Genomic DNA, 23,433 nt, shown 5'->3' on the forward strand with positions numbered 1-23,433 from the left:
TGTGCATTTAAAATTTCTGACTTCTCGTGATTTCATTTTTATTTATTTAGTTTAATTGTATTAATTTTATGTATTTTATTTTGTTTCATATTTCATTTTTTTTAAATTGCATTTTATTTAATGTAATGTTTATGTCATTTTTGACTATTTGTGATTTCATTTTGTGTTTGAGTTCCATTTTATCATTTTATTTACATTTTGAATTACATTTTATTTTATTTCATGTCATTTTTTAGGAGTTCCAGCGCATATCACTGAGAACTCAGGATCAGCAAACTCCATGTAAAACTAATCAGGCAGATCCAATCGATATCACATTTTTCAAGGCCGTAAATTATTGTATATTGCGTGGTTTTTCACACATACACACAATATTTGTATAATCTCATAGGCCTTCTCATTCTGAACATAATTGAGAATATGTAAAAAAAAAAAATAAATTAATTAATAGATAAAAAAATCTACTTTTGCTAAGTAGTCCTAGGGTTTTAGCTTAAGCTCGAAAACAGTGCAGTACAATTCTCTGGACTCTCTAGGTCAATAATTATCAAAACAATGTTGAATTTTCCCCTTTGGGTAACTATAGCGGGGTCATTCAGAAAAGGTGCATGGCCAAATATACCCATAAGCCTATTAACCTTTTAAACTTTTTAGTTTTATGGAGATTGGCCCATAGGTAGTGCTATAGCAGTTAAAAAGTCTTTAAAAACATTATATTTCCATGGCAAATGACCTCAAATTGTAGAAAATGTTAATATATTAATGCATACACTATATCTTCCCATCGTACAAAAAACCCCCTCATATTGAGCAAATTTGCCTGTATGGACCACTGTCTTTAAGCAAACAGTGATAATCATGTAGATGTGGCAGTGGGACGTCTATCCTGTAGCCTGGTTATGAAGATGAGTGTCTCTCAACAGTGAGGTCCATGCCAAGATTTTGAAAGCCTTAGTGATCTGAAACAGAGAAGATGACAACCAAAAGGTACACAGTAATATGTTCATGCTTATAATGGGGAGGGAGGGAGGGTTGCGAGCCGTTTACCGAGTAGTGGTTCCACGTATATATGTCCCTTGTCTAATAGGAGGGTGTTAGTGATTGGAGTGATTTGACATCTGACCGCATCAGCTGGTCACAGCATTTGCCTCCGTGGCCTGACTGAACTAACGCTGCACTCGATTTAATCATTAATTTCAGTGATTACAGGCTGGCTAGATACGTTTTATATCTTTTTTCATATGTGCTTATGCCTTAAAGCACTTGAACCCCAATATTCGTTATATTTTCATTTTATTTTTGTAAATTTGAACTTTTTGACTATTTGTGATCAGCATTTTTACTTGGTCTTCTAACACTTAGCCAATACAAATGTGCAGTTTCTGTGATATTAAACACATTTAAATGACAAATTGATATTGAAAGGCAGAGAGGGGAAGCGAGAGAGTCAGCCATATAGATCTGTAGAAATCGGTGTCAGCCATTTTGAAGCGGTCTAGCCGGTGGCAGAGAGAAGGGAGAGATGGAATGCCATAAGAGGAGAGAGAGAAAGGGTCTGACTTTCCCTAGCTATTTTTAGAACAAGAAAGTGAGGGAATGAGAGAGTGCAGAGAGGTGGAGGGGAAGAGAGTGAAGGAAAGGTGAGAGAGCGAGGAAAGACAAACAGGGAGAGTATGATATTTTCAGTGCAAGGATGAAATGTGAAGATTGCTGTGTCTGATTTGCAAGATTTTTGCATTAGCAATTAATAATTATTATTAGGGTTCAATTAATAATGGTTCTTATTATTAATAATGTTTAAAACAGTTTTTTTTCATCTTAAAATATTAAGCAGCAAATACTGTTTTCAACATTAATAATAATAGTGCTTCTTGAGCTGCAAATCAGCATATTAGAATGATTTCCGAAGGATCCCGTGAAACACAAAAAAACTGGAGTAATGATGATTAAAAATTCAGCTTTGCCTCACAGAAAGAACTTACATTTTAAAATATATTCAAATAGAACAATATTCATTCTTATAGTAATAACATTTGACAATATTAAAATTTTTACTGAGCAGAAGAGACTTCTTTTCATTTTAATTAGCCTTTATATGTATGTATATGTAGCTGATGTAAACTCTCTGAAGCTTGGTTGTGATGTGTTCTGCAGCTAGTCAGGCCAGGGACCTGCTGTCTAAGATGTTGATCATTGATCCCGCTAAGCGGATATCAGTGGACGAGGCCCTGCAGCACCCCTACATCAACGTGTGGTACGACCCGGCCGAAGTGGAGGCAGTGAGTACAACTCTTCTAATTCTCTCAGCGCGATCGATTAGTGCGCCTGCGGTCATCTGTCACCTGTTTATCCTGATTCAGCAGCCTGTGTCCAAGTTGTGTCCACACTGCTACTAGCTAATTAAAGACTGACTCCATGCATGTCTGTTATATACTGAAGACTACTGTTTTAAAGTTTGGCCAAATTCAGTATTTTGAGTCATCTGTTTTGTTCTGTTTTTCTACATGGTTGGACCACTGTGACCAATCATGATATCCTCCATCACTCACAACTGATTGAATATCAGGATTATTATATATTATATAGGATTACACAAGAAAGGATTATTGCTATGCAGTGTACGTCAGCATATATGGCTAACAATCAATATGATATATTACAGGCGTTAAGGCCTGTTCACACCAAAATTGTATTTTCAAGACAAAGAAAATGCATGGAAAGATTTTTTAATGAAATATTTAATATATATATATATATATATATATATATATATATATATATATATATATATATATATATATATATATATATATATATATATATATTCTTTTTTGCTTTGTTTTATTTTTATTTTTTTATTGATTTGAATTTACGCATGTGTTAAATAATTATGCATTTTTATTATTCATAGAATATTTCTAATTAAACCCTACCTTTTTTACAGCTTATATATATATAATTATATATATATATATATACACACATACACATTTTTTTCCACACGTATTTATATATTTTTATTTAGTTATTTATTTTAAAAAAAATTCTCTCTGTATCTCTCTGTATGCGATTTGTATTACATTATATTTTGCAGATCCAATAGATCCTCATTCAATTGTTTTCGATTATTAGCTGGGTTTATTTCTACTTTTTAGGTTTTCTCTGCATTTGTTAAGTTTGTAAATGTCCGTGGTTGATTCTGGGGACCTTCATCAGTTTGAGAGGACACAAGAAAGGAGTAAAAATAACAGAAGGTTGTCCTGTTCTTTGATGAAGTTTTCTAAACATTCACTAAGCATTTGGCTCGGCTTCTATTCCCATGTCCCCTTTTGACAAACAGCCTGTTCTTGTCTAAGTGTGTCTGTACTGTTTCAAAGGGGTTTCAATGATGCAACAAGTCTGGTTTTCTTGTTCTAGAGAGTACAGAACACAAATTATTATATAGCTCACGTTTATTGTCTGTAAATATGTGTATAGCTGTTAGCAGATGTGATTTCATGTGAATGCTCTTTTCTGTTGACCCAAATATGAGACAAACATACTAATATGATGAAAATCTGACAGTCAGTAGCAAATAGATGTTTTAATAACCCATGAGCATCGTTATGATTAGTGTGATTCTTTTCTCCCTCTCCCTGGTGTTTCTCTTTCTCTGATGAAGGCCAGGAATCAGCCGATATCTATGGTAAATAAAGACCATTCCACACTTAAGAAACCTCCTCATCTCAAATCACTCACACACCGATCTCTTTGTAACACACGCTGATGTCTAGAACTCAAAAAAAAAAAAAAAAAAAAAACGGAAAAAAGATTGCACAGTGTGTGTAGGGTGTGAATATCTGTGTGCAATTGTGTGTGTTTGTATTGTGTACTAATCCTGTAGAGTGTATGAAAGGAACAGTGAGTTTCAATTCTGTATTCAATTAACATTTAGCGGCAATGAATAGAATAGAATAGAATAGAATAGAATAGAATAGAATAGAATAGAATAGAATTCAGGGGAGGTTTGAACTTTTTTAAAGCACCAAATCATCCCGGTTGGTAGTTATAAATGAGTTTAATAAATCAGATGGAAGCCCAAACTATGATCAAATGCTAAGTTATTACTTTTTATGATGTTGTATAATTTTATGGGTTGCACTTTATTTTACAGTACGTGTACTTACATGTACTTATAGTGCACTTACAGTGTATTTATCTAAGAAAGTTCTGGTAATACAAGGTAACTACATGGGGTAGGGTTAGGTTTAGGGGTAGGTTCAGGGTTAGTACCAAGTTATTACATAGTTATTGTAATTACTATAATATGTACATAGTATGTACATGAGGAACATGACTGTAAAATAAAGTGCTACCATTTTATGACATCATTTAGTTCAGCCAGTCAACAAAAAGCCACCCAATCATATTGAACAAACGTGCATTAAGGAACCCCAGTTACCCATAATGCTGCATTCAGTGCCATTTAATCTCTCTCTTTCAGTTTCTTACTCTTTAAATGTCTCTGGCTTGTCACAAATCCTAGTGAGCTGCCAAGGTAGACAACATTTTTGACATTTGAATCAAGCACTAAAATGATGCCAGTTTTCCGTCTGAACATTCGAATGCTGCTGAGGTTGGATTTGATTGTTCAAATGTGTCCCAAAAATGCAGTCTAGCTAGGCTGCTCACTAGGTCCTGAGACACAGCCTGTCTTTTTTATATGTCTCTGTCTTAAAATCATACTGCAGACTTTTCTCTGCTTTTCTTTACTAATGGTGGTGTTTGGTCCTTATTTACTAAGTTCTTACTCTTGAACATGTCGACTGCATGTGCAAGTGGTGGTGACACTTCACATTACAGGGTCCATGTTATTTTACATGAAAATATTGTTAGTTTTTAAAATGATTATGTTAACAAAGTCTAATTTAATACCCAAATGTACGTTACTCCTTATATTGTAATATGAACACTGTAATGTAACATATTAAGCAAGATATTTAACATTACAAGTCAGGCCCTCATATGTAGAGCTGTTTTCTGAACATGATTTATGCAAAAGAAAAAACATGACATCACATAAGAAACTCTGCAGGAGCAGATGTGATATTTTTAGAGATTATTAAAAACTAAATATAACTACATATACTGCCTGATGCATAAAGTATGGAAACTAGTTTCCATCACAGAAAAAAATACTTAATTGTTATTTTTTTCAAATCTCATATAATTCTCTCTTTTTCCCATCACAATTCTTAGTATATGTCTCACAATTTAGACTTTTTAAAAAGTATAAAGAAATATGAAATGAAAATTCTGAGATAATGAAATCTGAATTGCGATAAAGAAAAAAGCCAGGTTTTAGTGATTAAATGTCACCTTTTTTTTTTCAATGGCAAAAAATAAAAAAATAAAAAGAAAAAATAATAATCCAAGATATAAACTCAGAATTGCAAGGTGTGTGTGTGTGTGTGTGTGGGGGGGGGGGGGGGGGTTGGGTTCAGAACTCTGAGTTTAAATCTCAAAATTATTCTAAGAATTGCAAGTTTATATCTAAAATTTATAATTTATATTTCGCTAATGACTTTTTTATATCTCGTAAGTTATATCTTCCAATTCTGAATTCATATCTTGCCATTCTGCAAGAAACAAAAAGTCTGAATTGTGAGATAAAAAGCCCCCTTTTAGTTTTTTATTCCTTGGCAGAAATGTGCTTCCATAATAAAGCATGTATTTGTATTCTTTCTTTTAGTGGTAGGAAGATTGTGTTTATGATTAAGGACGAGCAATGATGTTTATCCAGAAGACACTCAGTGTTTATGATAATGTTGGGTCCTGACTACATGTGTTCCTCTCTCTCTCTCTCTCTCTCTCAGCCTCCTCCACAGATCTATGATAAACAGCTCGATGAGAGGGAACACTCGATTGATGAATGGAAAGGTAGGCCTTCATTTACAGCTCTCTGCATGTGGACATGACATAACTCACGGCCCACAGACAGATGAAGAGATCAAGCAGTAAATCATTCACAGTAGTTTTTTTTATCATGGTGGCCACTTTCCATTGACTTCAGTTGTTACTTTAATGTTTACAATGGACTATTTCAACTCAGATAATGATTCTGTCAGATGCTAAAACTAGCCCTCAAATAAACCTTAATAAGACTTGATTTAGTATATTTAGTAGATTCTCTTCCTTGTGCAGACCATTGGCTGTTCAGCACAATGTACATGTAGGTTATTTCAGGTTTTAATTTCCTTGTAGAAACTAGTGTTATTTATATACTGTTATAGCATTAATGTAGCATAGTATTTTTTTAAGTAGCTTTTATTTTATACCATCACCTTAAATGTTAAGTTTAAGTTTATATCTTCTTTTGCCATTTTTATTATTTTATATTTGTATGTTTTTATATTTATTTATTTATATTAATTAACCTTTATTTCAGCTTTAGTTGTATTAATTTCAGTACTTAATTTTCAACTGAAACTATATATTCTCTTATTATTTAGAATTTATATTTATTTTTAGAATTAATTTTTGTGTGTGTGTGTGTGTGTGTGTGTATTTATTTATTTATTTTATTTTTTAAATTGTTTAATATATATTTTAATTATATATAATAATATATACCGTATATAAGAAACGTTAACAATAAAAACACTGGTTTGTACACATGGTCCCCACAAATGATTAAGCTAATTTAGCTAGTGTTTTTGAGTTTATGAGATTAGATGTGCTCATATCTCTCTGTTTTTCTCCACCTGTGTCTCTCTGGCTCAGAGCTCATCTATAAAGAGGTGATGAACTTCGAGGAGAGAACAAAGAATGGTGTGGTGAAGGGACAGCCCTCTCCCTCAGGTACTCTCTGTGCATAAGCTATGCTTCTGTAAGTCAATTTAAAGTGATTTCAGCCGTTTATGTGAAACCCTCCCATTGTGACTGCTCCATTTGTCTCATCTCGTCCGTGTGACTCAAACAGAACATGTCTTGAGTGTGGTGACGTGCTGGTTTTGAATCTGTCATCTTGAAACTGTTGTAGTCTTTTTATTAATTAAAGGTGCTGTAAGTGTTTCCAGCCACTGTATTCCACTAAAAATCTATAAAACCCTGAACACAGTGATTGACTGGCAGAGAGTGATTCTTATTGGCTCTCTCCCAAAGGTTTGTGCTCAGACAGTTGTGAATTATTAGAAAACCTTGTCAGATTGTAGATATTAGATTTGTGGTTTGTATAAAAAATGCTTATAGCATCTTTAAAGAAAGCACTATTTTGCACTTGAGTTACACTTGACCCTTCACTAAGCCCCGCCTTAAAGATGTCACTGACCAATCCTATTTTAGCAATGGTTGCCATCCAAAATTTGATAAATTCAAGAATGCTTTGTCTGTTTTATAATGTAAATCAGTGGAAGATCTGTGAGATTTCTACACAGTTTTATGGAAAACATTATTTTTCATCAACACCAGTAAGAACACATACAAATTATGCATAATTATACATAATTTTTTTTTTCAGTTGACTCTGGGAAGTTTTTGTTTTTGGATTCTAGAGATTTTGCACTTGTTACTCTGTAATTCAAAATTTTTAAAATACACTGCTTTGCAGTTTCAGTTTATTTCAACCCACATTAAAATAAGATCCAATTAGTTCATATCAGCATATTATCTTTGATGTTCTGTAAAGCTTGTTTGAGTTGGCAACTGTAACCAAGGGGTGGAGCTAAGCGAAGGGGATTTGTTTTTGTCTTTACATTATGTAACCATTATGTAAATAAATGCTACAGGAATGTAAAATCACCAAGTACTGTTATATAAAAAAAATGATTGTTTAAATAGTGTACTTGTATATGATTTTAAATTGCTACTGCATATGTATACGTTTCATAATTAAGGCTGGAGTCCGTGGCGTCTGACTTCATCATTTACAATAATAATATATTTCAGGCAAGTCTGAAATATTTTTAGGATTTAGTTTGTGTCAAGTATTTCATAACTGACTGAGTGAAGAGGCTTTTTCTTTGAGCATTGTGGGATGTTGAGCTGCAGTGTCTGCGTTTGACCTGTAGAGGGCAGCCCGTGTGTGTGTGTGTGTGTGTGTGTGTGTGTGTGTGTGTGTGTGTGTGTGTGTGTGTGTGTGCGTGTGTGTGTGTATTAGTGCGGCGCTGCATGTCTGCAGTCCTGCAGCACTGAGAAGGTGACAGACAGTGACGCAAGCTGCAGTTCTTCCTGTCCACTCTTGTCTTATTTGCATATTAACCTCCAAAGATGTTAAGAATGAGATATTGGTTTCTAGACGCTTATGTTTTGTGATACTGCTGGGGTGTTTGAATCTATTTGGCTTGTGTTGTCAGTCCTTCTCTGGCCTCATTTCTCTCTCTCTCTCCTTCTCTCAGTCTTGCTCTCTCTCTCTCTCTCTCTTAGTTGGTCTCCCCTCTTTATAATTAAGTGCTTGTGCTGAAGAAAGCAGTCGCAATGCAGCTCTGGATTTCAGAGCAGTGTGGGTTAGTGTGTAGAAAATCACATATTCAGTTCAGTTCATTTTGCTTTTCATAAACATATATACTGTATGTCATTTCAAAACAGCTTTACAAATAATAGCATTACTAATGACCACTCTTATGAAAAGTATCATTTATATAATTTTCTGACAGCAAACAGAGCAAATATGAAAAAACAGCAGGAGATTGATCACATGAGAATAAATATTCGGGAAATATTGATGGAAAAGACTGGTGTTTATAGATGTCCTGCACCTGCAGTGGACGGATGTTGATTTTTTTTTTTTTTTTTTTTTGTTAAAAGGGATATTTCAGTAAATGTACTAGAAATAGCAAAAGGCAATTTTTAATCTGTGATGTTGCATCCTGTACTATAAATTGATTTAGTGTGTTTAGTTAAAGCCGCAGAACTGTACCGGGGTTAAAATCAATGCAAGCTGTAAATCCTCGTTCCCTTCCTGTTTTATTAAGAATCTGGGAGTCTGAGATGCTGTGTCCATCCTGCAGTATAGGCGGGAGATTTATGGTGGTCTCTGGGACGCTGGAGGTGTCCTCTGTGGGCGATGACTGGAGGATTCTGTTAAGTCAGAGCAGAGCAATGTAGCTGAAAGTCTATTTTTCCTCTCAAGCGTTCACTGGAATCACATGTTTACTATGAAGGGAAATGTGGGTAAAGAAAAGCCAGCATAATCTGACAAGAGGAGCTGTAGGGCAGAGGTCTTGAGATGGAAACAGAGCAGAGGGCAGTAGATACCCAGAAAATAGGTAAAAACCATTTTGGAATTCAAGCTAGTCCAAACTCCCTGATGGAAAATATGGTTTAATATGATGTCTTGTACTGACCAGCTGAAAAGTTGCCAAAAACTCTCTAAAAATGACTAAAACCAGCAAACCAGTTTAGAACTAATTAACATTTTTCACTTGTTTTTGTTTTTTTTGTTTGTTTTTGGCCTGGTCTAAAATTAGTTTTAGGATAATTGGTTTAGCCTTTTCATAAAGTAAATTACCGTTCAAAGCTTGGGATCTCAGTAAGATCTTTTTTTTTTTTTTTATATATATAAAGTAATACTTTCATTCAGTAAGGATGCATTAAATAAAAAATGACATGAAAATATTTACTTTATAATTTTACAAAATGTTTCTGAATATACTGTAAATAAATTAATGCTGTCCTTTTGAACTTTCTATTGATCAGAAATCCATAAACAAAAAATGTCACAGTTTTCACAAAGATATAAGCAAAAAATATTACATTCAAATTTATAATAATCAGAAATGATTCTTGATCATGTGACACTGAAGACTGGAGTAATGACGCTGCAAATTCAGCTTTGATCACAGAAATAAATTACATTTTTTAAATATATTCAAATAGAAAACATTTATTTTAAATTGTAATAATATTTCATAATATTACTGTGTTTTTGATCAAATAAATGCAGCCATGTTAAACAGAAAACAGAATTCTGGATAATGTGAAGAGGTTTTTGTCATTTATTCAGATTTTTTGTGTAAACATTGCTGGTCAGCTGTGCCTTGATGTAACAGACACTCTCAGTGTGATGTCTTGTGTAACTAGCGACCATGTTTTGCTGGTCTGGCACATTTCTACAGAGTGAAAGAGAGAGAGAGACTAAAACATACAGTGATCATAAAGCTGACAGCGATAAAAAGCCTTTGCTGAGCCGGTGTTACCCACCCTCTTCCTTTTTTCTTTTCATGTTAAAGGGTAGCTTCTGCTTTCATCAATTATCATATTGTAATTTTTCTCACTCCAGCCACACTCTGCAGTCACGCTCCAAAATTGCATGTTTGAAATGTTAATCTCAAATGAGGATGTGGGCAGTGTACTCTAAAGTTATTATAAATCATGTTCACTGCACTGAATGGGTATTAAAGAGCCGCCTTCTATTAAAACGAAAGATGTAGGCTGTCAGTCAAGTAAATTAGCTTGTAATGTTATCGTAGGGAGCCGTTTAAGGGTTATTTGCATTTGATTTTTATCAAAAGCAATCTCCTTGCGGGTTATTGGATTGGGATGAGCCTCTGTGTTCAAGCAGACTTGGTGAAGGATTGGACCAGTGATGAAAAAAGAGGGACAATTTTTTCCTTTTTCAGGAAAGACTATACATTTATACACTGTGCACTTTGCTGGATGTTTTTATTCACTTAAAGCTGTGTTACACACTGCATGAAAGTAATGGGGCACTTTAAAGGCATATTTTGTTGCAAACATGTAGAATGATCGTGTATCTAAGTTTGCTCATTCATATGGTGTTAGGGATGTGAACATATCTTGCCCAGTTTTAGCTGCATAAATTAACCACCAGACTTATGATTTCCGACTAGCACACACACACACACACACACACAAACACACACACACACACAAACATAAATGTACTGATATTATTTTCAGGTTTATATGTAAACAGACACAGAAAGTAAATATTCTCAAGATAATGTTGTGTATGTGTATATATATGTGTGTGTGTGTGTGTATGTATGTATACTGTTTTAAATATCTAATTATATTTGATATAATATTAATGTAAAATTGCGCTGTGTCCGAAAGCTCTAAAATGATGCGTTCAGAGGCAGCATTTCAAGTCATGAAGGCATCAAGCCACATCCGAACACAAATTCTGCTTTACTTCCTGTCTCCGGAAATAAAGGTACCTGCTTCTGATCAAATTTTGAAGACAGCATAGATGTATCCTTCGCTGCCTTTGATATGCCATGATCCTGTGTGTTCCATTCCGTGACGGTTGGGATAAAATCAGGCGGCAAGGAAGTCGACCGGAAGTTGAAGTCGGCCGCGTGCCGCCATTTTGTAGCAGAACTTCACTTGCGTTAGCATTCCCATTGACTCCCATTCATTTTGGCGTCACTTTGACAGCGAATAACTTTACATCTGAGGCGTTTAAAGACTCCGTTTGTCCATTATTTATTTCTAAAGATACAAGACAATGTATAAAGGGCTCCATTACCTTCTATGTTACATTATGGCCCCGTAGAAACAGTTTTTGTAAAAATAGGCTAAAGATTGCGTAATAACCACTCGACTCTCTGTCGCACAGTAGAGAAATTACCGTACAGACAGGAGGAGAAGTTCACAGGCAATTAACTTAATATGGCATACTGGCGTTACATTTTAAAATACTATATAAAATAATGAATCAGAATACTTACTCCTGCTCAATCACTCCAAAGAACTCCCCGCTCAAGCTCGCCGTCTCTGCAAGATTAACGATGGCAGTCTGCACGCACAGCTACTAGAAGATTTACATCTGTCAGACAGGTTGTTCATCAAGCTTCGTTTGAGTCTGCGCGTCAGAAACGGAAGTGCTAAAAATCGCTAAAAATGGGCTTCACTTGTCTCAATTGAGTTCCAATGGGGTCGCTGTGTCCATTTCTTTTACTGTCTATGGATAAAATAAATAAAGTTGCGTTTGGTGGTCAGTTTGTGTGTAAATGTATATTCCTGAGTAACTTTTTGCACTTTTTATGATATTTCTAGCATTCTATTTTGTAGATGATAAAAACATTTATGCTGCCTCAGAAGCCTGTCTGAAATCAGATTCATGAAGTGCCTTCGTGCAAAAACACTGCCTGCCATGTCATTGCCTCATAAGACATCGAGACAGCAAGTCAGCTGCCTATGCTTTCAAGCGCAGCCACAGTGTAAAATTATTAAATAATTATTAAACTTAAAGAGATATATATATATACATACATACATACATATACATACATATATATATATATATATATATATATATATATATATATATATATATATATATATATATATATATATATATAGTACAAATTGTTCTTAAATATAGTACAAATTGTTCTTAAAAATAATTCAGGATAGCATGATTTGTTGATATATGTACGATCAAATGTAACATCCTACAATATCACCTCAGGACTAAACCCAGTTCACGGACTCCAGCCTTGACCCACTTTCATCCCTGTGGGATATTTGTACATATTTTTATTGTTATTGTGCTTTTTATTATTTTATTTATTATTTGAACATCTGCTTGTAGTATCTCTTTGCCCTGTAGACAGCGCTGTGGCTGCACTTTTTTTTTTCGTTGTAACCGTTTTTTTTTCTCCGTTACTTCCCTTAGCGCAGGTGCAGCCATGAACAGCAGCGAGAGCCTCCCCCCCTCCTCCTCCGTCAACGACATCTCCTCCATGTCCACCGACCAGACCTTGGCCTCTGATACCGACAGCAGCCTGGAGACCTCCGCCGGACCGCTGGGGTGCTGCAGGTGACTAACCGCCTGCCTGCGCAACCCCATGTTCTTCAGAAGGTGAACGCCACCCGCGAACCCAAATGAGAAATCCACAAACCTCTAAAACATGTAATAATAAAAAAAATGAGTTAATATACAACGCCCTCTACAGGGCAAAGATATATATATACGTACAAAATAATGTGTCACGCGTAAATGACAACAAAGTATGCATTTTCATTCAAAGAAATGGCTGAATATGTATATTTATGAATCTTCACTAGTTGCTTTGCTTTGAATCCCCCTCATGTGGCATTTAAAAACATAAGAAGACTTCAAAAAAGGAAGAAAAAAATTGGGCATCAATGTAAAGTGTATATCGACTGGCTGATATCTAATACCTTACAATTTTCTGTGCATCACTTGATGTGGCAGGGTGGGCTTTTATTTGAATGGTCACTGATCGACCGTTGTTTTTTGTGATGGTTTTTAGCTGGTGCCGAAACTCTCTGGTGTTTTTGGATGGGCCTGTGTGTCTGTATGCGATTTCACCTCTAAGGAAAACATACCATGTACAATGGCGCCCCCTATCTTTTGTATATATGTAATTGTGTACAGTTGTGAGGTGTTTTCAGTGTGGGACTGACGGCCAGTAGAGGGAGTATTGCACACCTTGCCACATCACAGCAAATCACCCGTTTCCCTTTGCCTGTAGTCTTGCATGGTCAGAGAAACAAGTAATTAAGCTTATTAAAAATATACAAATATAAAGAACCCTGGGTTAAAGTAGGCGTTTCAAACGCTTGACAGGAAGTGAGGCTGCTTAACAGGAAGCCATTGAGGGGTACAAGCACTCTCGCTGTCATTTTCCGACTTTCAGCAGCCCTGCTTTTTGTGTTTGTGAAACTCTGACTCTCTGCGGCAGCATTGCATGCTGTTCCGTCACCCTTGAAAGGTGTGTGTAACTAAGACGAATGCAGGTCGAGCGCATGCACCTCATCTTCCCCTTTTGTTCCTCGCAAATGAAATCTCATCTCGAAACTCATATTATTGTGCTGTCCGAAGGGAATCAATACGCTTACTACCTACATTTCAGCTGGAGTTTATTTATTAAACTTATTTATTTTCAGATCTGGGAAGTGCCTTTGAAATAATGCAGTTTCCTCCTTGAAAACATGAATATAGTAACGCGACGGCTCTGATAGAGGTGTTCCAGGTTGTGTCGGATATGTCAGGTCTGTTTACCCAATCCCACAATCCCCTATTCATGTAGATTTACTAATGTAGAGTTCCGGATTTTAGATCCAAGTGTTTGTCGAATATGTTTTGGAGCCACTGTGCGATGTAACACCCCTCTTCACATTTTATTGTTACATTTTTAAAAAGACAAGTAATGTAGTCTTTCAAACACACATGGCTGATGTTTTTAGTATTAGGTAAAGACTAGCTTCATTGAATAAACATTATGCAGTATACAGTAAATTGAAAATATATAACATTTAAGTTGTACGGTTTTGTTTTGTACATGTATTTGTTCGATTTGATCCGTGTACTAAACATTTTAATAAAGGGATGAAATACACAAGATTTTTTTTTTCTTTTTTTATGTAACAGAGCTCTCATTTTATAACTCATTCTCACCCAGAAACACTCTTTTGTCAATAAAATCTGTTCATTATTATTTATATATATGATTTCTATCTTTAGGGTACACGTTATATAGCTTTGCATGTTAATGTTTATCCGATTTCAGTTGAAAGGAATAATTTACCTAAAAATTACCATTTGCTGAAAATGTACTTACCCTCAAGCAATTCGAGATGAAAATGAGTTTGTTTCTTCATCAAAACAGATTTGGAGAAATTTAGTATTACATCACTTGCCCCCTTCTGCAGTGAATGGGTGCCGTCAGAATGAGACTCCAAACAGCTGATAAAAAGCAATAATCCACAAGTTATCCATATGTCTCCAGTCCATCAATCTTATGAAGTGAAAATCTGCGCATTTGTAATAAACAAATCCACTATTGAGACATTTTAACTTTAAACTGTTGCTTCTGGCACAAATATGACTCCATAATCCATAACAATGCTTCATCCAGTAAAATAAAAGTCAGTCCCTGTTGTCCTTTAACATCAAAATTTGAGCAGCAATTATGAACTGTTTTCGCCTGTAAAAAGTGCTTGATCTGTGCATATTTCTCTCCTGATTCAGATGAGACAAAATTTTTGCTGGAGAAAGCAGTATTATGGATAGAGGATCGAACATTTCAGCAACATTTCATTTTTGGATGAACTGTTCCTTTAAGCACATGCAGAAATGTGCTCGGATTATGCTTTTGTTTTCATGTTAACACTAATCAAACATGATTGAACTTTTTTGTTGCACACATTCATTACATCTGACATCATATATTGACCCCTTGTAAGCATGATTACATATTCTAGCCTTCGGTTAGACACTGAGAACTGAATATGACACCATTTAGGTGCTGCTTTATTACATAAAAAAATGAAAAAACTAAACAAAACTCAGAACTTTGATATCAGAAGCCATTTAAAGAACTGTTTTAATTGCATGAACATTAGCTGAAGTGTCCCAGCCTAATCAGACATTTTCACCATAACAATCGTCATCACAGTTTCCCACAGTTCAAAGTAATACATATCATCTCCAGAAGACAGAGAGGGGTTCTGGGAGGTCTCCGTTCTCTGCAAACTACTTCAATATGGCTGCTGATGAATTTACAACAGGGTGGACACGTACATACAGTAGCTTTTGTAATTCACTTGTTAGAATTCAATACTAAATGTAAAACGTTGCGTTGTGTATCAAATTTTTTTCATTTTAGAATAGACGGACAACGTGGTGTGCCATTTTGAAATGTATACAGGTTATCTTTCAACGAAAGCGCCCTTGTATCTGTCGGGTCGCACACAGGGTTAATTTTTGCGAATCCATCATCTCAAATCATCCGTTTTGAAACTTTGCATCATTTAAACCAGTTATGAAATGAAGCTCAAAGCACTGACTTAAAATATAAACTATGCGACTATGAGTCGAAATTTCAGCCCAGGAGTGTATATTTCTCCCATGGTGCTTTAAAAACTAACGCCGGGATCGGTTTCGGAATGGCTTCTGATCAATGTAGGCGTCAACACTGAATGTTTGTACTTTTCACACTGTTATAATGCTGCTTCTGAAACCAGCGTCCATTATAAACCTGCGACCCAACGCAGAACAGTGATATACTGTACATGGGATGCCACTGCTTTGGCATTGTGGGTAAAGTACTGAGTGTTAACGCTGAACATGGCATCATGTTTTGCATTGTAGAGTTTGACTTCGTCTCGTGAATGTGGGAGTGCAGTTTGTGAGCAGGAAACAAACGATTGGAAATAATGTCACTTAATGTGCTATTATGATGTCATCAACGGAACTCAAACTGATTGGCCGAGACGGTGGCCTTATGAGAAGCGTTCACTGTTAAGAGAACCGAATTTAAATATCCCCAAGTTTTGTTTTGTTTTGCTTTTTTAAGGTTTTGATTAAAACCGTCTTGTATGTTCATAAATAAATGCATGTTCACTAGATTCAGCAGCTCCCCAGTAAACACATCTGTCATGTTATGTTTGAAATGAGTGTAATGTTATATTTTAGTATGACGTACATACTGTACTTCCATCCAAACAAACTGCACAACAGCATACCGCTGATAAATCAAAGTGTCGTTGCAATCAAAGAAAACACTCAGAGCAATACAGAGCCTCCTTTCACTTTGATTTTCCTTCTCTTTCTCTTTCCATTTTCCCTTTCTTTTCCTTTGCAATTTACTTCCTCAGTTCCTTCTTGTTTCCTTTTCTTCCTTTCTTTTTCATTCCTTCCTTCTTTCCACCCTGTTTCCAGTCATTTTTTTATTACCTTTTGTTCCTTCTTTCTAAGGTTCTTCAGTGTCAGAAATCACAGGAATGCAATATCACGACTCTTAAAGTGTGGATGAACGATGGATTGTTTCTGTAATCATGATTTCACATCATGTGCTAGTTAATGTGACGAGTCTCATGGTGATGTTTAACTCAATCATGTCTTTATGGTTTCATTTGACGGTATTTTAAAGCCTCTCTCTCTCTCTCTGTGCTGTCAGTGAGCCGTTCTGTTGAGGGTTTCAGATGGAGACTGTGCTTCTTTACGCAGTGCTGTTTGATATCTAATGTCATTTTCACACCTCCCGCTCCCGGCTGTTGTTCAAATCGAATTATTCTACAAATGCAAGATAAGATGAGATGGTTGGGGGAAAAAATGAAAATAAAAATGAAAGATTTAAACAGCACTATGGATTGCTGTTAGCACCCAACATTTTAAAGGTACTGTGTATGTAATATAAATATCTGTATGTGACTGAAAATAAACTCCTTTGACCTTGAAATTAAATGTCATCTTTTCTTGAATTTGCATGTTACAATTGAACTTCAGAAAGTATGAATATTCATATAGATTCTCAATTTACATCAGGTCGTAAGCATTGCATGCACAAATATTGAAATAACAGCAAGATGCTGCTTAAATTAGTATTTCAGTTTACAGTAGCATATTCATGCCACATGACCGCATATTCCCTGGTATTTAATGTCAACTAATAAATGATCATAAAATATGCTAAAGATTAATAATTAGTATAGATTTATAATATGAAAAATGGGGAATTAATGGCCCTTTTAATCACAGCTGATCACCTATAGAGTCTTTCTTAGAAATCCTCAAGCTTGCAGTTCCTACGCAAGCTGATCTAAACATTGATATTGTATTCTTTTTTCTTAGAAAAACCTTAACTTGTTCAGTTAAGCGTGATTCTGCTTGAACACCTGTGTGAGCTTGAGTTGAATCCGCTATAATTGCTTTGACACTTTTAAAAGTAACTGCAAAACTTGGTTTTGAGAACAACAACAGACATATCTTTGCAGAAGCACCGTAGTTTGATGTTTTCTGCCATAGTGGTGACGTGACTGAGTAGCTATTAGGGCCACTGTACAGGTCTTATTTCATTCAACTCTCTCACACACACTCTCCATGGCTCTGTTACCTACAGTGGACTTCCGTCTCATTTGGTTTAGTTCAATAAAACGCAGCAAAACCCAAATCGCCAACAAAAGACGTTCCCTGCATGAGAAGCACACTATTATCTGTGCTGCTCTCCAGCTTCCAGAGGTTTGTATTCTTCAGCGTAAGCTTGGCGTGAAAATATTCCCGGATCCTGCTCGTTTCTGTCATCGGTAGCTCAGAATGGAATTTGCAGGCTGCGTTTACTTTGTCCGGCTGCTTTAAGCCTATTATCCAGTGAAGAACAGTGCGGAGTGTGAGCCAGACTGCTGTGGAATGGAGAGCGCAGGCCCCCTGATGGCTCTTTTAATAGGTTCAGGGTAAAATACACTAGACGGAGCTTTAAATTCGAACAAACCATTATACTGGGTGAGATGAGAAGAATGTTCATTCCCAGAGTGCACCTGGGCAGCAAAGTTAAAGGATTAGTTAATAAGAACACGAAAAAAAAAAATCTCATTTAATCAGCCTCATACCTGATGCAAGCTCTGCTGCTATCATTAACTAAGAACGATAATAATAGTTGTGGTAAAAAAATAAAAATAAAAAATATAAAATAAAGTTACTATGATTTCAGATGGACTTTATACTTGATGCAAAAAAATCACCTTTGCAATCAAAAACATCAGTTACATTTAATATAAAACAGTTATTTGAAACTGAAAAAAAAAATGTCATAAATATTAAATAAATGATTAATGTTAATTTTGTAGCTGTAGATATCAGACAACCCACAGATTTCAGTCCAGCGACTGATACAATGACACAAGACAAGTTTAAATGAGGTCACATAATTTAATTTCATTGCATTTCAATAAATGCATCGCGCTACAGTAGAAGCATGAACAGCTGCGACAAGGCAAATGACCCCACATGGTCCGGGAGATGAACAAACCCCATCTCAGACTTCATTTTAACAGACTTCCTCCCGTCTAGCACCGCTGAAAGCAAATGATGTGTGACATGCACCAACGATAAAGACAGGCTGAGCACTTGCACTGTTTTCACAAGTATTTACAGCTCTCCTCGTCTACTTGGTTTTGGTCATGTGGAGAACACTGTGACACTGCAAAAAATCAGGTTCTTCATCAATATTTTGAATAAAAACACCTTATCATAATATGTATGTGTGTGTATATATATATATATATATATATATATATATATATATATATATATATATATATATATATATATATATTATTTTAAGCAAAACCTGCCCTTAACTGTTAGATTTATGCCTAAAAAACATATATTCTTTTTAATACTGATGAAGAAAATGTTTTATATGCGGTGATAAATTAAGCAAAAAAGCAACAGGCAAGACTGATGTTGAAAAATTTGCCACATCTCACATCGTACCACACTGAAAAACAACATAGCAACTCGTATGCTTTAAGTGCAAGGAAAAGCCTTGATATAAAATGTATACGTAACACATTGAAAATTCTCTGTTTAAATATCAGTACATACATTAAACATTAATTTGCATTTATACAGACATTTGTTTATCATCGTGGAATTTTGAACATTGTTTATGTACACAAGAGGACACATGACAGCTCAAGGACACATTTGGTTGGATCACAAGAAGAAATACGAGTGACATTCGTGCCTCTGTCTTCCTTCAGGAGTTTTCCATCATCTAAAACTCAATGTTCATTCATGTAATTCATTCATTAAAATCTCTTCGAGTTCCTCTTACCGTTCACTCTCTGGTCAATACTCTGAGTCACCTTCTTTTCGTTTTGACAAACATCTCACCTTATCGTCCCATCATCCCTTTTCATGATCCAATTGGTTCAATCCAAAAACTGGTCCACCTTCAGTTCTGAAAATTTTGGCTCAATGGGCTTCACTCAGCCGTGTCGAACTTTTGCACCGAACGTGCAAAGATGCTGTGAAGGTTGATTAAGTCCCGTTCTGTCTGAACTCAAGCCCATGCAATGTAACACGACTGGTCGTTGAGAAATGTTAACGGCTCACTGGATCCAGATGGTGTTGGCTCTGTCGGGCCGTCGCGGGTCTGCGGTCAGGTCTCCGAAGGTGGAAAAGAACTGCTCCATCTCTTTCTGCAACATCTCGTTTCTCTTTTCCGCGTCGTCCTTGGCTCGCTCTGCGTTTCTCAGCTTGATCTCCACCATGGTGTATTTCTTCTTCTCCTGGTCAAGCTCTTCGTGTAGATTCGCCATCACCGTCTCCAACTCTAGATTCCGAAGTTCCAGACTACAGGGAAGATGGGAAAAGGTGGATGAATACACATTTTAATCTTGTGATAGTTTAATGAGACAGTGTGATTTAGGTAAAAGTTAATTCTATCATGGAGCACCAATAAATAAATAAATAAAAACTTGTACAATCTTGTACAAACTTGTTGTACAATCATTGTGAGGATCAGATAAATTCATTTAATCACTGAAAATCTTTTGAAAATCTTTTTTTTTTTTTAATAAGTAAAAATATTTTTATTTTGTTAAAAGTATTTTTTTTTCTTCAGCTTAATAAAAAATATTTTTTAATATATATATATATATATATATATATATATATATATATATATATATATATAATTAAGATTTTATTAAAAATAAGTATTTTCCCCCAATTATATAAAAAAAATAAGTATTTTCCCCCATTTTATTAAAAATAAGTACAAAATATTTTGTTCATTTTATTAAAAATAAGTAAATAATTAAAAAATAATAATTTTGTAATTACATTTACATAATTACACTTTTTATTATTATTATTTTGCTTTTTATTTATTTTTATTTTAAGTGATTTTATTCCATTGATTTTTTTATTTTATATTGTATTCCTCTTTATATTGCTAGGTTAATTATTTTATTGCTGATGAAGAAAATTGAAGAAAAAATTTGTGAAGAATGAAATTTGTTTTGCAGTGATACATTATCCAAAAAAGCAACAGGGAAGAAAGAACAATGGTCAAATATGCCATACTGAGCATGTGTGTGTGTGTGTCTGAGTTTATGTAATTTTTGTTTGTTTATTTTAGTTTCTTTTATTTATTTTGTTGGTTTTTCCCTCATTTTCTTTAAATTTTCTCCTATCGTTTCCTTATAAATTACATAAATGCCAACTGATTTGTTGTAAGAAGGAATGCGGGTAGCAAACATTCAGAGATTTTCCATGAGATTTTCATTTGTTTTATTTCCTACTCATGTTTAATGTCACTAAAACTGTGAAAAAACAACTCTGAAAAGTTGACTTTTTGGTTGAACATGACTCTTACCTCTTAATCCTTGCCTCGTATTCACTCTTCTGCTTGAGCATTTCCTGTTTGAGACTGGCCACCAGGCTATGCAGTGCACTGTGATTGCTCGGCCCATTTGTAATGGCAAAGGTTTCGCTGTTATCGCTGCTGCTGGTTCCTCTGCTTCCCCGGCCTCCACTGTTACTGGTCCGCTGCTCCCTATCGTCCACCGCTGGTCCGCTGTCCTCCTGTACCGGCCCTTCCAACAAAGGATCCTCAAAGTTGTTGCCAAAGAAGTCCTGCTCTGGGCACGTGGTTGTGGAGGAGCGGCAAGAAGTCGAGTTTCCGGGAAGGGAGATCTCGCAAGACGAGGTGGACCATGTGGCGCTATCCAAGCTCTGTTTGTCCTCACAGCTGCTGCTCAGACAGGGCTGTGTCATCTGCTGTTGATGGATGTGGACGTTGTCGTACGTGGACAGGCGGTTCTGCTGGTGCTCTGCGTCTCGACTTTTAGCCTCGCGCATCGTGGCGTGACCGTTGGGAACCCAGAGTCCATTCCGTCCATTTAGAGTCCCATTCGTCACGTCTGTGCTGGATACGCCCATTCGAACGATGCTATTCTGGACACCCATTTTGGTGCCCGAGCCTTTTATCGCACCCGTCCGACGTGCATGGAGGGTTCCCATGTTTGATAGAGCCTGACTTTTCTCCTGATTGGCGTCACCTGAGGATGACGATGACGAGCTGAATGATCCGTTGGTGACAATCCCGCTCCCTTTGCAAAACGCTGGGTTCTTTTTCACTGCTAGTGGCGGACTGCGGGCCACCTCGAAACGCTGTCCTGTAAAACCATTACGTGGGCTGCCCGAACGGGGAGAGCCGTTGTCCAGAGGAACCCGGCTGGGTGATTCTGGTGCGTCCCAAGTGCACTGTCGCACCCCACTGGTGTTATTGTTCTCTTTGTTTTGTAGCTGACCATTCGTAGGTCGTTTCTGAGTCTCATTGTTGTTATTATTAACCAGTTCCAGGGTGCTACTGTGGTCCTCATCGGGTGGGAAAAGAACATCGTGCTGACCGATCAGAGCAGCCATCAGCTGCTGAACCAGTGCTGTGCCTGCACATGACAAACAGATCACTCAAACACTGAAAAAGAAATCATGATTCAGAGATTTCTGCCGTGAGAGATACGGACAAGACCTACCTTCCATTATAGTCACTGGGTCCTCAACCTTTGGCCTCAGAATATTTGGCCCAAAGACTGTAGCCAGATTCTGTACACTCATTTTATTCACACCTGAGTAGGACTGAACTTCATCCAAAAACCTGGACAAGATAGAAGGGTCTTAACATTACAGCTTTAGAGATTTCAGAAACCGTAAGTACAAAGTTGAATGTGTAGAGAAATTTTTTTAAATAGATAATCCATTAAAGTAACTGAAAATCAAGTGGTGGGCCTATTTATTTATTTGTTTACAAATGATACTTGATCGATGCACATAACAAAATTGATAACAAATGAATGAGAAGCCTGAGACCTGTGCAAAAAATAAACTTAAACGTAAAATTAATTTCATGCAATTAAAATAACACAAAAGTAATTTAACATAAGATCACAAGCAAGTTTTTTTTTCAAACACAGTTACTTATTTAATTCCTGAATGCATCAGTGTTTTTGAATGAATCGACTGAGTGAACAGACTCAATGACTCACTCAAAGACAGTCACTTTTTTCCTGATTCCCAAATGAATCAGTGTTTTTGAATGAATCAACTGTGTGAACTAACTCAGTGACTTACTTTATCCTGCAGTCACTGAAAAAATCCCACCACAAGTTCACAGAACTATGACATTTTGTGATAAGCCACAACTGAATGGAATAGAATGCAAAATCACCTACTTGCATATGTATTTAAGCAGATTGTAGTTTACTGTAGGTAGACCTTCTACTTGCTTTCTTAATTCCTTCATTCCCTGCACAGAAACAGATGAAAAAAGAAATAAAAATGAAATACACATCTAGGATAAAAAGAAATGTGAATCAGTGTTGGGGGTCACGGATTACAAGTAACGCAAATGAAGTAATCAGATTACTTTTTTCAAGTAACTAGTAAAGTAACTACTTGTTACTCTTTAGAAGGCAATATCTGAGTTACTCTTTCAAATGAGTAATGCTAGTTACTTGGTTTGCCATGTCTTTACTGATTGCTCTCGTGTTGCCATGTTGAGAGAAATCGGAAGTAACTGCAGATGCGTTGTGTGCGCTGTGATGTTACTGTAGTTCTAGACTAAATATGAACATTATGCACAAAACAGATTCAGCATTCCTCAAAATAAATAAAAACAGTCAAATTCAAACTCAGAATATTATATAAACCAGCAATAATTGTACATG

General features: G+C 35.9%; 2 protein-coding genes across 21 annotated transcripts in view; one reads left to right on the forward strand and one right to left on the reverse strand.

Moving 5' to 3' along the window:
• The window catches only part of mapk10 (mitogen-activated protein kinase 10), a 53,026-nt gene extending 38,709 nt beyond the window's left edge, over positions 1–14,317 (forward strand). For 9 of the 16 annotated variants that reach the window (XM_026235168.1, XM_026235172.1, XM_026235179.1 and 6 more), the window contains 5 exons: positions 2,155–2,279; positions 3,662–3,685; positions 5,856–5,919; positions 6,763–6,840; positions 12,628–14,317. In XM_026235168.1, coding sequence (XP_026090953.1) covers positions 2,155–2,279; positions 3,662–3,685; positions 5,856–5,919; positions 6,763–6,840; positions 12,628–12,770 — 434 coding nt within the window. In that variant the 3' untranslated portion in view covers positions 12,771–14,317. Of the gene's footprint in view, positions 1–2,154; positions 2,280–3,661; positions 3,686–5,855; positions 5,920–6,762; positions 6,869–12,622 lie in introns of all 16 variants that reach the window. The other 7 variants (XM_026235171.1, XM_026235170.1, XM_026235176.1 and 4 more) reach the window with 6 other exon arrangements.
• A 4,291-nt stretch (positions 14,318–18,608) lies between these two features.
• LOC113064390 (rho GTPase-activating protein 24-like) overlaps positions 18,609–23,433 on the reverse strand; it is a 90,888-nt gene continuing 86,063 nt past the window's right edge. For 4 of the 5 annotated variants that reach the window (XM_026235184.1, XM_026235185.1, XM_026235187.1 and 1 more), the window contains 4 exons: positions 22,939–23,012; positions 22,243–22,364; positions 21,081–22,155; positions 18,609–20,053 (listed from right to left, as the gene is read on the reverse strand). In XM_026235184.1, coding sequence (XP_026090969.1) covers positions 19,810–20,053; positions 21,081–22,155; positions 22,243–22,364; positions 22,939–23,012 — 1,515 coding nt within the window. In that variant the 3' untranslated portion in view covers positions 18,609–19,809. The remainder of the gene's footprint in view (positions 20,054–21,080; positions 22,156–22,242; positions 22,365–22,938; positions 23,013–23,433) is intronic. The other variant, XM_026235183.1, reaches the window with a different exon arrangement.

This window comes from Carassius auratus, chromosome 46 (assembly GCF_003368295.1).
Source record: "Carassius auratus strain Wakin chromosome 46, ASM336829v1, whole genome shotgun sequence".
Lineage (NCBI taxonomy): Eukaryota > Metazoa > Chordata > Actinopteri > Cypriniformes > Cyprinidae > Carassius > Carassius auratus.